The 14,080-nt window shown below is 38.9% G+C and overlaps 1 protein-coding gene across 1 annotated transcript in view; it reads right to left on the reverse strand.

Annotated features, from left to right (window-relative positions):
• Nucleotides 1-9,368: 9,368 nt before the first annotated feature.
• The window catches only part of pde9ac (phosphodiesterase 9ac), a gene marked incomplete at both ends in the record, with an annotated part of 11,000 nt that continues 6,288 nt past the window's right edge, over nucleotides 9,369-14,080 (reverse strand). The window contains 7 exons of the mRNA XM_079247040.1: nucleotides 9,369-9,419; nucleotides 12,017-12,112; nucleotides 12,200-12,328; nucleotides 12,434-12,538; nucleotides 12,810-12,923; nucleotides 13,549-13,705; nucleotides 13,977-14,059. Coding sequence (XP_079103166.1) covers nucleotides 9,369-9,419; nucleotides 12,017-12,112; nucleotides 12,200-12,328; nucleotides 12,434-12,538; nucleotides 12,810-12,923; nucleotides 13,549-13,705; nucleotides 13,977-14,059 — 735 coding nt within the window. The remainder of the gene's footprint in view (nucleotides 9,420-12,016; nucleotides 12,113-12,199; nucleotides 12,329-12,433; nucleotides 12,539-12,809; nucleotides 12,924-13,548; nucleotides 13,706-13,976; nucleotides 14,060-14,080) is intronic.

Raw genomic sequence — 14,080 nt, forward strand, 5'->3', positions numbered from 1 at the left:
TACAGGCAAATAGATACTAGATCTAAGTGAAGGGTCAGAGTTTGATAGCTTTAAGCAAACACACACACACACACACACACACACAAAAAGAAAAGAAAAAGAAACCTTAAATAAATAAAGAACCTTATTGTTGCTTGATATGTTGTAGAGTTACTTCAAGTTCCTCTTCAGGGTTTGTGTTCTTGCAGTCTTTTAAAAAAGACTATTTGCCAACATCGAAAGCTGGAATACCCTCCGGAGCATTGTGAAAGAGCAGTTGTCATTGCTATTATCAAAATGAAAAACTCAGAAAATCATCTCTTTAATAGTGATCAGCATCACTTAAACTGAACTTAACCCAATTCTACTTGAGCCCCATGTTGTTACCCAGCAGAGATTACTGAGAAACAAGATTAAAGTACTTTCTACTGGGGCCCTTTTTTTGTGGGCGTGGGGATTCTTTCTTTGGCGACCACACTGCACATGTTCCTGTTATTAGGCCGGCTTTGCAGCAGTTCAGTCTGATAAGAGACGAGGTGTAATTGGCATGTAGCCCAGCAGGCACGGCACGGTTGCTGATGTTCAGCCAGTACACAATCAAGATGCCGACTCCAGATTATCATGCTGTAAACACACTGGTGCAGACTTCTGCCTCACTGAACAGTCAAACATCTTTCATGTGTTGGGATTAATTCTTCAATATTCAGATGGACTCATTACTTCTCTTTGGATATACAGCATATTTTCACAACAAAGGAATTACAGTGAACATATAAATCCTGGTCAGTCTAGACAGAAAGGAATTAAATTATCCCTATTTCTGTATGATAGATTATGCCTGATATTAGCGCCTCTTTTATCCATCAGTAATTTTTAATCCACACTGAGATATGTGTTTTTCTTGCATTGTTTGACTGCAGAAACTATTCATTTTAGTGCTTCTCACAAGAAAAACAACAGACCAGGTAAAGGTCTGTTTTTCAGTGGACTAATTGGTGAAATAAGGAAAAACCTAAAAGCTATGGTGACTCAGTGTGTTTCTCTTGCAGCTTTTAGTTAGACTTATGAATCACAGCAATGTGAATATAAAAGAAAAGTTCCTGTTTCAACAGATACTAATGGAAAAATAACCGCAAGGAATATAATGGCAAGATTTGACGTTAGATTTGTTTTTTTATTCAATGCAAGAATCTGGGAGAGAAAAAAATGTAAGAAAAATATAGAGCAAAAAATAATAATATTTGAGAGTAAACGAAGTTTGAAGTACTCAGTATTTCTTATGTTGAGCAGAAAATACCTTTTCAAATGTGGAATACAAACTCTATGATGGTAACTTTCTTGTTTAATCTTGAACAGAAACAATTTGACAGCACCAGAAGGTCTAAGACTATTCTCTGATAACGTGTAGCAAGTGTAAAATTAACTATTTTTCAACAATGGGATGTATTACTTGTATGTGGGAACCAAGACAGGCAAAGATACAAAGTAAACGATGGTGGTATGCAGGAATGGGATACTTGAGATGCGCTGTCTCCATAGATGTACTGCTTTTTTGGAAATCAGCTCTTTCATTATTTACCAACGGCTCTGTCACCTTTGATGTCACGCTGGGGAGACTGTTGTAATATGAAGATAAATGCTGCATTTGCATTGAATGTTTGTGTTTTGGGATCACATAATTCTTACATTTGTGTTTATAAATGTGTTGATGTGCTGTCAGGAATTTTTCCTGTTTCATCAGAGTTACATCTCCCAGACTGACAGTACCTTGTATGATGTGCTGACTGGTCCAGATAACATAAGATGACAAAAGACCAGTAGAACAAAACATCATATACCAGGATTACAAAAAAGCAAGTTGGACTAAATCTGAGTTACATAACATAGAAACTATGCAGATGATGCTGCTTATTTTACCCCACTCATCAAAATGTTTGCCCACTATAATCCAACAGTTGTACTGAAGTTCTAGCTATAACTGAGTCTAAAATGGGATCTAAAGTCTGAATATGAAGCTATAGGCCCAAAATGCAACTTCATCCCCCTACTATTCAAATGTGACAAAAGCCTAAATGATGTAAAGTGGTTTCTTTAAAGTAACTTGGGACTAGTTAACTATATCAGTTTTTCTTTTGAACTTTATAATAAAATCATAGAAGCCAACTGCTTATAAAACTGTGTGTTATTTCTCATTTTTAATGTCCTGTGCTGAAATAAAGTGTGCAGTAGAACTTACGACCTTGTTCATGTTATCATGAATCATCACATGCATGCGTAAAAGCATGCCTCCCATGCCCTCTGGTAATACGCCATTTGACAGTGACGTCCAAGATTTATGGAGCTCATGTGTAATTTACAATGGCTTTTTGACTTGTTTATCAACAGCTAGCTGGTCATTATGTCATTTCAGCATCTATGGTGTGAACATAACCGGATAAGAAATCCCAGCATTATGTGTCATCAGCTGAATGTGGAGTTTGCTTATTTTCCCCTGTGTTAGTTTTTACTTGGTGCCCTGCTTTTCTCTCAGAAATGCTTTCTTTTATTCTTCTCTTTTTTGTTTTGGTGATTTTAAACCATCACAAGTGTCCAACCTTAAAAATTTACGCCTCTGAGTCAGTTTGGTGGCACACTTGTCTTCATTATGCACATTACAGGAGCAACTGTTGCCCTGCGGCATCCAGCGTGTGGTGCTGAGAAACTGCACTTAAACTTAATTTTGTTATATGGCATTTTGTCACATGCAGAAAACTGGATATCAACACACTGGCTGTGTTGAAAAGACAGGATGACTGATCTGGGACATTATAAGGAAGCAAGAAAAAGAAAGACGCTAACTCTCCATGTAAGCATTGTGATTGGCTGGTAACTGGTTTTGAGGTTTCCATCCAAACAGGCCTGCTGAAGTTTCCAAATTCACCCTCTGTATGATAGGGCCGTCTCCAGACCCTCAGCTTTCCCACCTGTGCTAGGTTAACTGGTCACTCTAAATTCTACCTAGAAGTGTGAGTGTAAATGGGGGGTGGGCAACTCCGGCCCTCGAGGGCCACAGTCCTGCAAGTGTTCAGAGTTTTCCTGCTGCAACACAGTTGACAAACATCAGTTGGTAATTAGCAGACTCGTGCAGAGTTTGATGTCAAGTTCTGCACAAGTCTGCTAATTAAGTTTGATGTGTGTCTGGATGTGTGTGTATGGATGGATAGACGCATGGGTGGATGGATAGATAGGCGGACTAATTGTGAAGATTTTAAAAAAAAAAATGCCTAAAGAAGACTTCTCATAACCCCTGGAAGTATCCTGTTCTGCTGGCTTCGCATTTATGACCAGTTGTACCAGGATGTGGCGCAGGTGTCTCAGAACCCTGTGGCTGCATGTGTGAGGTCTTCCTCGCTTGTAAAAGAGACATGGCTGTCAAAGTAATGTCAGTTTTTAAACCCAGTTGTTCCTCTTACTAAACCATACACACTGTGAGGTGACTGTTAGAGGAGAAGAGAGCACAAAGTTAGATTAAAGAATCTATCACGTTAAAAAAAAAAAAAGAAAAAAAAAAAGACACAACTTCATTTTGCTGCCTTGATTTATACCCTCTGCCACCGCTCTTTGTTTCCTTCGCCACAGTTTCTTAAGGTGCCGAGACAAAAATGCAGGACCAGTATTCACTGCTAACTCTCTATTTTAACCTTTGACTTCTTACCATTATCAGCAGGGATGTTACTGTCTTCAGTAAATCTAACTTGTGTCCTCACAGTCTAGTGGTCAAACAAGCAGCTTGGCATTCTGGTAAATGTGGGCGTCAGAGGAATGGGACATCTGTGATGATTTAGCTGCTCCTCCCGCAAGCGCGGCTTTGTCTGTGTGAGATGTTTGCCCACATGAAACAGGTCTGAGCTTTGCCGTTGTCTGGCCACCAGAGAAAAGCTTGAATGGCTGACTCATTCCTCTGACTGATACCACTGTCTAATCTGTCATGTAACAAAAAATAACTTGGAATTGAGATAATGAAACAAACTGCCAGACAAGCTGGAAATGCCAAGGAAAGAGCGGGAAGGTGAAGTAAGGCTGCTGAGGGTTTTGTTATTGTGACATATGTTTTGTATTAAAGTAGACCACAGTTCATCCACATCTTCCTGCTGCAAGTCTTCAATTTTAGACAACCTGACAGCAAAATCCTTCCGTCCAGTTTTCTGCTCCTTTGGACTTGAGATTGGCCGACTTTGTGGTCACTTTGAAAATTCAGTTGAAAAAAATCTTTTAAATCTGCTTTTGATTTGCTTGTTTTTACACATTGTTGGCTCTCAGGAAGCACTGTATGATTTTATATCTTGAAAGGTGCAAGTTAAATAAATTTTTACTTCTCTTTACCCATAAATCTTCCTTTCTTAATGGGCATTTTGCAGAACATGTGAAACTAAAGGAGCCTTTTAGTCATGGTTCCACAGCACCCTTTCAAGAAAAAGCCTATAAGGTGCATCGGTTCACATGTCAACTGGCACATGGGTCACTATGCAGACAAATGAAAACATCACACAGAAACATTTACAAGGCTTTAACACGGCTAATTATGACAGATACAATTTCATTTGGTCCCGTGTAGTTTTGTGAAATCTATATTTTATCTGTTTCCATGAACATTCCTGTGTATACGTCGTTCTCACATGCTCTTTAATCTGATAAAGTGCGATAAATCCAGATAAAAAGGCTTTAGCTGGATCGAATTACACTGTTTCTTTTTTTAAACTTTCTCCCGGCTCAGAGATCAAGATTTGCTAGACCACCAGTGTAGACTTGTGATCCATGAAAGTTGTGGGAGGTACTTCACATTTCTGCTTGTGGTGTTAGGAAGTTCCAAATAAGGCTGCACGGATTTATAGAAACAACCTGGACTTCTTGGAAAAATCAGAAGAATCCAAAGAAAAAGAAAAGCTGACAATCAAACTTAAATCAGTTTGTGTAGTATATGAGGAAGTCTTGTTACCACCAAGTGATAAGAGGTATAGCTGTACAGTACTCATTTGAAATGCAAATTTGTATCAGCATTGGATTGTTGCCTACATACTCTGTCATGAAAGCAAGCACTGCTAGATGTCCTGTTTTGAGCTAAAGATTGTTAGATTAAGTTGTTCTACACATGTTGCCATATTAATACTGTTAACCCAATTCTTTTTTTGGAAGTCAGAGAACAGAAAACAGAAGAAGATCTGCTCGAACTTATTAAGAATTTATTCCAAGATCAGATCACAGTTAATGCAGTTCTGGGCTCAGGAGGCTAGATCATCATCTTCTATTGACCCGAGCAGTGGATGTGGATCATATTTTATTTTAGGCCATGAGACTGCCTCCTACAACTGTCTGGGATGATAGCATTTGATTGTAAATGGCCAGTTAATAACAGGTCAACTGCTGCTCACGCGATACATTGGGATGTATTTTCAGTGTGCGTGACTCTTGAATCAAGGTGTGTAGAATGCAACAGACCTGACTGATATCTGATGATTACGTCTGATTCCTGCTTATTTGTCACTCTGCGTACAATTGCCTAACAATTATTAGTTGCATCTGGTTCTTGCTTATCTGTTACTATGTACTGGGAGGGTTCTAGCTGAAGGACACACTGAGACTGATAAGCTTTACTAAAACCTTGAGTTTTAAAACAATCATTGCAGAGCTGAAACAGTTCTGAACATAACCAATTATTACAATATTATTATTCATCCATCCTTCCATCCAGTTTCCGCCGCTTATCTGGGGTCGGGTCGCGGGGGCAGCAGCCTAAGCAGGGAATCCCAGACTTCTCTCTTTCCAGCCACATCTGCAAACTCTGTGGGGGGGATCCCAAGACCTTTTTTATGTGGTATCCCAAGGCGATCCCAGGCCAGCAGAGAGATATAATCCCTACAGTGTGTCCCTGGTCTTCCCTGGGGTCTCCTCTCGCAGGGACTCACCAAGGAGGCATCCAGGACACATCCTGACTAGATGTCCGAGCCACCTCAACATGCTCCTCTCGATGCGGAGGTGCAGTGGCTCTACTCTGAGCTCCTCTTGGATGACCAAGCTTCTCACCCTATCTCCAAGGGAGACCCTGCGGAGGAAACTCATTCAGCCGCCTTTATTATTATTCAGATGGACAAATAATGAATGTGTTTATAACTAATGCATTTTTCACTGTGTGTGTGTGTGTGTGTGTGTTTTAAATCTATGCAGAAAAACAGTATCATATAGGAGCATTCCTGTAAATTAGCGAGAGTGCCAGAACAGTAGTCTGGAAGCAGGACCCAGATACAGAACACAGACAAATGATGGAATCAGTGGTTCAATGAGGAAATCAAAGGCATTGCACAGTTTATCTATAAAGTAAAACATATAAAACCAACACTGGGAGACTAATACAAACAAAATACACAAGGATGACACTGTAGGAAACAATGACAAAGATCTGGCAATGCAACCCCCCCACCCCCAAATAAGTGGTATATATTTATGCACTGACAACAATGAACAAAATAAAGATCAAGTGTTGCACTGATGAAAAAAGGCCGCATGTGAAGCAACAGGAGACATGAGACAGGACCTGTCACAGAACAACAAAAAAACGCAAAAACAGTCAAAAGGGACCATGACACTCGGACGAAAATAAAAGTGTCACTAAAACCTGATCAAATGTCATTGCTAAAGTACCACACCTTCCTTTGCATGGAACAGTCTGACATCCTCCTTACCCTGTGAAAAATCCTCCCAGTTCATTTCACCTCTATTGAAGCATTTATATTCTAACTACAGTATTCGCTTTCACATAAGCAAACAGGCTTACTGAAGTATTGTGGGAGTTTATTATTATCCAGCCTGGAGCAAAAAAAGAATCACTATGACATTTTAGATATCCGCTACTTTAATTAGTGTTGAGCTCATGATAACATCTAAGAGTCTCCAATGACATTTTAGAGGCTGGGTGGACAATCTGTCAGATGGTAAAACTGAAATGAGAAGACTTTATGCACTGGAGGCACTCAAAGGAAAATCTGTATTAACTGTGTTGTCAGCTACTTGTTGTTGGGTTGAAAGTAAAATATTTAATCAAAGACTCCAAATTTGCCATCATAAGCAAGGGATATAATAAAGCTAACCAAAACAAGACAGAAATTCAGCATGTTGTCTTTACTTGTCACTGAGAAACTCCCTTTATTTGAGGCACAAGTGCTTTAATCAGTGGCCATGCAGCAGAGCGCAGAGCACAACCCTCTTGTGATAAAACAGCACATAGTTTAATCTGGGCATTCCTGGAAGTTAGATGTCAATACACTCTGTCACGCTATGTGGAAAAGATATCAGGTAATTACTTTCATGCAGACAATGCACGCCAACAGAAACATGTTTGCTCGCTCGCTCTCATCTCAACAGCCACATGTGCGGTGGAATACCTGAAGGTAAACCACCAACATCTGATGAATGGAAAGGAAGCTGTTGAAAGACAGAGGGGTGTGTACTGGGTGTCACTAAGCTTTGGCAGCTTTGGGTGGAACTCTGAATAACTCGCGACATCTCAAATCAATATGTTGACTAACTTTTAGTTTTTGATGTCAAGTGTGGCAATGAACAGATTAAAAGACAATCAATGGAGAAGCGGCAATGAGAGCAACAGGAATGTGTGTGTAGCATTGCACAACAGCCTTGACTGGTATAAAAAACAGGGATAAATTAGAACATTTTTACACTGAGGGGAGTGTGTTGATGTTTTGTTTTTTTTCTAATGACGATTTCACCTGCAACAACAAGCCACTTAATTTCTTGCTACCAGCCTGCAGTGTTTGCTCTCAATGTGTGTTTTTTTTAGCACCTCTAAGGAAATAGACCTGCATGCCAAAACAAGACATAGGCATGGCATTTTATTGTTTATCTTTTGGCTATGCTGCACAACCTTTAGTATTTACAACTTTCTGAAATAATGAGACATAGAAAAATGTTTTCTTTAGGTTTGCACGGATACAGAAGTCGGTCCCACACAGCAGGACTGTTCGAGAGGTTCCAGCTGTCTACCAAACAGGTTGTTTCTGTCAGTTTCAGAGCCCACACGTGATGCATTATGGATGCAGAGAAGAGCTGAGGTGTGTATGCTTTTGCAGCACACAGGGCAGCAAACATAACAAAACTGCCAATTAAAGTCAATAAGTTCCTGCAATGACTGCAGTCATCTGATACTGGACACTTTCACAGAGAACTCAAACGCTAGCGCTTAATGAATTTCAGGAATGATGCTTACGATATCACAATGTTTTATTTATTTCTTTTATGTTATACGACCCATTTAAAATAGGTGGATTGACTGTATTGCACTGAGAATGAAAACTGTATTTTCAGTAACTCTCACAGCTGTTCGTGCTTCAGTTTCTTTTCACGCTTATTACATATTAGTAATTAGTGATGATAAGGTCAAATAATTATAGTTTCATGCATAACAGGTCCCTGCAACCCCAAATTGGATAAAAATGAGTTGTGGAAAATGAATTAATCCTTGGTATAGTTTAATTTCCTGTTTTCAGATCTTCAACATAAATCACACTGTCTTTGATCCAGACTAGGTTGGGGTGGTCACTTCAGAAATCAATGTTAATTTTAACTGACAGTAAAGTGCTGACATTAAAAGTACGACTAAATAGGTGACATTTTAAATTCAAATCATTACAATGAGGATATCTGAAACAATGTCAAAGAGAATCTGAAGCATTTGTGTCTGCTTCATATGACAGAAATGATGCAACAAACAAATGTTCATTATTTGGTTCCAGCTCCATCTTAGGAAGAACAATTAATTGGTCCTGGACATTTTGTTTGCCTTAGTGTTACACACAGTTTGTAACTACACCTCTTTTTTGTCATTAACAGGTTTTTGACAAAAATGTATTTCAGTGTAGTGAGAGCAAAGTAAAGATGGGAAGATGCATTATTCTGGAAAACCCCCTTATACCACATCAACAAAACTATATTGCTAGGCTTAAGTGAATCTCACTTAATTGCATTTTATTTTTCTATTAGAGAAACTGAGATAAAAGCAAATGGCTATATTGTTCTTACATTTTCCTGAACCTTTCATCCATTTGGCCAACTTGGCGCAATTATCAAATCCATGGAGTTAATTACAACATAAGTTTTTCTTTCACACTGTTGCACTTTGAAAGAAAAGTCTAAATATAGCACAACATAAACACAATGAATATACAGGGTAGGTCAGCAGGTCCCTCTTGTGACAACCTCTGCGAAAGTCTAAGTTAAAGTTCGAGATATGCCACCATGTTGCCTAATTTTAGTTTAGTGTGTGGTGGAGCCGTGTCTTTATCCTGCCTTCCCGCTCCAGCTGTCATCTTCAGAATGCAGTGCAGAATATCTTCACAGGGGCCTCACTCACATTTTTTCATGCCTTTTCTGAATTTGATCATGAAAGATGATCCCTGCAATGACATAAGAGCTGAAACTAAGCAAAGACAAACAGCTGGGTCTTCAGGACAAAAGCTGAAACTAAAGCTAGATTAAAACGAGGATGTACTGACAGCTCAGATCATCCAACACTGAAAAAAACAACAATAGTTTCAAACTGCCTCAGAACTTTAACATAAGTAAGAATTGACTTCCCTTTAAGGAAAAGCCAAAACTTACTCAGTCTGGGTGTGAATTTCTTCTATTTCTTTAGAATAAGTGAAAAAATTAGGTTGTTGTCTCAGTTAATAAACAGGAAATGTACCTTTCACTATGAAAAATAAATAAATGAAAAAAGGAGGAAAAATGAACATGCAACATTTTCACCACTTTGTTTTCACCTCTGACAAGATGAAAGATCTCATCCTTTGATGTTACGGGAATTATTTAACACACAATTTTGCTCAGTTATGTATTTGGACTCTTTAATGTCAATGTTCTGGAGTGTTTTTTTTCCTCCTGTCCTGTAAGCGGTCCAGCTTTTCCTAACTCTATCCATCTGAGAGCTTATTACTTCCCAGCAAACCACTTGAATGCGGCTGTTTTGCATTAACAGGACCATCCAGGATTACTCCATTAGTGTTATCTTTGTGTGAGGACATTCCTATAAGCTCTCTGGTAACTTAAAAGGTAAATCCAACATGGTGAAAGGCTGCACATTCCTAATGGTGTGTTTTGTAGACAGAGTTGAGTTGCTGTGAAGAGCCTAAACAGAGGCAGAGACACAGATAACTCATAACACTCACACTAAACACTAGAGCACAACCAAACAGTCAGTTACCGGTACTCTTACTTACACAGATACAACTGCACTCACTCACTGCAGAGCTTACGCCGTCTTCCCGCCTAATGACATAGTTTCAGTTTTTTTCTTCTGTGCCTCATTGAACAAAAGATACCTTTATGTTAGCAAGTGGTCTGACGAGTCTGTGCATAGATCTATGTGATTGTGTGTATATATATGTGACCTCACTCTAGTTGATAGCTTGATGACACTGTGCACATCAACATGCATTCCTTCATGTGTAGATCTTTATTTTTATTTTCTTACCAAGCCTTTGCCGTACCAAACAATTCTTTTTACCAGCCTTTGTCCTGCTCTGCTGTCAAAGTGTCAAATTTCTGATAGACGTGTACATAATACTTTACAAGAAGCTTCATCGTAACTCACATTGTTTCACAACTTGGTGACACTTTCCCAAAAGGGTTTTGTAAGATTTACACATAATAGCAAAAAGGAATAAGTAAATGTTTAACATTCATAATGCAAAGCTAAAACATATTTCTCAACTCAAGTCACTGTTTCTTATAAATAATCTTATAAGTGATTATTGTATTCTGAAGTATACTAATAACGCACAGCTAATCCTAATAATAATGTTAACTGTGTTAAAAACGGTTAAAAAGCTCATAGTTGATTATCTCCTCTATGTGAACATTAAACTGGATTCAAGCTGGTCTAGGAGCAGTTACTTTCAGGTCATTATGAAGCTTTCATAATGACCTGGAAGTAACTGGTACACAGAAGAAGAAGAACTGCTGGTAAAGTTAAAGAATAACCTTTATGTCCCACGTGCAGTTCACATGTTGAAAAAGAAAAATCTACACGCAAAAAAATGCACAGAGCTGTACATTTGGCCAGTTTGACACTCCATGTGGGAACACTTTGCAACAACTAAACTCTTTGTCACTCTGGCCATTATTATAATTCAAAAGCCAGAAAATCCAAATACTAACAAGGCAAAGGGTAGATGCTGGCTCTTATTGTAGTGGAATTAGAAAATTCTTAATGAATTAATTTCCCTCCCATTAAGACAGAGACTTGGACAGTAGGTTGTTAAATTATCAAGTCAATGTGAAACAATCTCATTATGAATACTGGATTTTCAAAAATGTTTTTAACTATTATAGAAAGATTAGTTTGTCTGTCAAATGTTTTTATTCCTAATATTGTACTTGATATTTTTATTTTTGCTTTGCTTAACTAGCTTAAAGAGTGTACAGAGCTTATTAATTCTTACAGGAAAATCTGTACACTTCTCGTAATTCCTTCACCTTTTCAATCTCTTCAAAGTTTGAGGTATAAACTATGGAGGCTGTGAAACAGCTACAAGTTCTTCTCCAGCTTGGTTTTTTTGTTCTGGGTTATTGCGGTAACAACTCAAAACAGACCGTTCTGATGTAAGAAAAACACACTGATTCTAATTGCCATGCAATTTAACACGAATCAAACCATAGTTATGGGTGTTTAATGGTATTTCTGCCAACACGTTTTCCTGGCCAGAACATCTACCCTCTGTGGGTCGGTCTCAAGAATCCAAGACTAGAGTGAGCAGATAGATTTGGGGCTGTTGAAATAAAACTGATTTGTTTGGCTCTATCTGCAACAAACATATGCAACGTTTTTATGCGTCAGTTTTAGACTGAAACTGCATATGTAATGTATAAATATGACATTTGTATTTAACCTGCTGCATTGTGAGACATTAATATCATGTCAGGCAAAAAACAGGGGTGGTAAATAACAAAATGTATGAAAACATAATGATGCGGAAGTACCATCTCATCTCACCTCTGTCATGGCATCTTCAAGTTGCTTGAGCTCCTCATAGTGGTCACGAGAATCTCTTAAAGGCTGAACCATGAGCTCCTCAATTTGAGGAAAAAGCTGGTTGAAATAAAAACAGATAATAAGTAGTAACAGAAAATTTGGGGGGAAAAAGCTGTTTAAACAGACACGAAGTCAGAGTCCTACCCTCATGACTGTCTCAAACATTGGGATGAGGACAAACTTGATGAATCCGATCTGAGCGGTGGGTTTGGTGACTTTATCTCTGTCCATGAAGGGAGCCACTGGAAGACCCTCCGATTTCTCCCTGTCACTCTTAAAGTCAAAGAGGTGGAGGTGTGTCTGTTTAGCTCAGTGCACTAAGGTTTGTCTTCAAGCTGAGAGCATTGCTTTAGAACAGAAGCTTTTGGTTGGAGTCACCTGCATGAAATACTCTTCCAGTAAACAGTCGACCCAGGGCTCGGCTACCTCGGTTGGCCTCACCTCGTTGGAAATATCACAGCACTTGATCAAAACCATCCTCAGCTAAGAAAGCAAACATAAGCATGTATAAACGCAAATTTCGAAGAAAAATCAAGAACAAAGATGCTCATTCATTTTTACAGTAAAAGCATGCGTTTGCCTGATGGGGTCTAGTTCTGTCATTACTTTTCATATGATAATAATACAGTCCATCTGGTTTTACTGTTTACAGCTAACTCATTCAATAAAGGCTGTCTTGTTATAAATACAGTAGTAAAATAAGCAGCTGATAGAGTTACAATGTGACTTTGTAAGAGAGGAAAAATGTACATACACATGTCACATGCTCTGTCTTGGTGAAGTCAAAGTTGTCCACGTATTGCTTAAAGTTTTCTAGGATCTCCCCGTGTTTGGCCATGTCAGTGGCCAGGATGAGGGTGATTATTGCCTGGAAACATACAAGGGGAGTCAAAGTCTATCTGAAATTGTATAAATATTTTATATCAAAGAATCTTTTTTTTACTGCTAGAGGAGGATGAAAACGAATGACAAATAAATCTCAAACATTTGAGTCAAACAAAAGAGATATTTATATCTCTTTATATCTCTGCTTTACATGGCAGCAGTGACATGGCATCACACTTGAATGTTCACCATGGTTGATTCAGCAAAGAAACCAGGGGACATTATTAGAAGAAGTGGGGAAACAAAAGAAAGTGACAGAACAAGAGATAAGTCAAAAGTCAACATCAAACTGGTTTTTACTGGTGGGAGATGGCTCAAAGAAGGGATAGGGTGCAAGATGGATGCCGAATTAGTTTTTCTTTGAGGGAGAAGGGTGCAAAAATCTATCCAAGTTCAACTTTTGCTCTTTAAAATCTTAATGACTGAAAGGACTGACTTACAAAATATTGATTAGTATAAATGTGTTTGGGGGGGAAATCATGTTTTTAGAACTGGCAGAATAATCCCATAATCTTCAGACAGCCATCAAAATAAGTTCCTGAGAGATGTTAGCAGAGTTTAGCATGTTTGTCTTGAATGTAGCTGTATATTTTCCGTGCAAATCTAACCTGCCGGATCTGTTTGAACGCTTCAGGATCCACATTAGCAAAGATGTTGCACTCAGGAAGGGCAAGGATCTGGAAGGCCACAGCACAGTGATGGTTCTCCAGTGGAGAGATGTCGTTGTAGCGCACTGCCAGCTCTGTGCGAGCATTGATTTGGTACCTGATATAGGGAGGACATTGTGGAACGGACGGATAGTAAATTCTCACGAAGCTCTGCTGATAAAGGAGGTTCTCACCTGCCCAAAGCGCCATGCAACAACAACACGATTATCTCAATCAGCATGTTTTCATACCTGAACTCTTTCCAAGCTGAACTAGTTTCACAGTTCATCTACAACAATGTTTTGCAGAGGATGTCAAAACATGGTGGGGGTCAGTGGGCATCTGCAGTGATTTACCTGTCAGCATGATTACAAAGTAGTGAGTCTTACGTGTTGTTGTAGCCAGGGTGGTCCAGGTCGTGACACACCGCAGCTGTCATTAAAATCCCCATGTCTGTGAGCGTCAGCTTGTCCTGGACAACAGTGGAAAGGAA

The sequence above is a fragment of the Telmatherina bonti genome (genome assembly GCF_933228915.1).
Source record: "Telmatherina bonti genome assembly, chromosome: 9".
Taxonomy (NCBI): Eukaryota; Metazoa; Chordata; class Actinopteri; order Atheriniformes; family Telmatherinidae; genus Telmatherina; species Telmatherina bonti.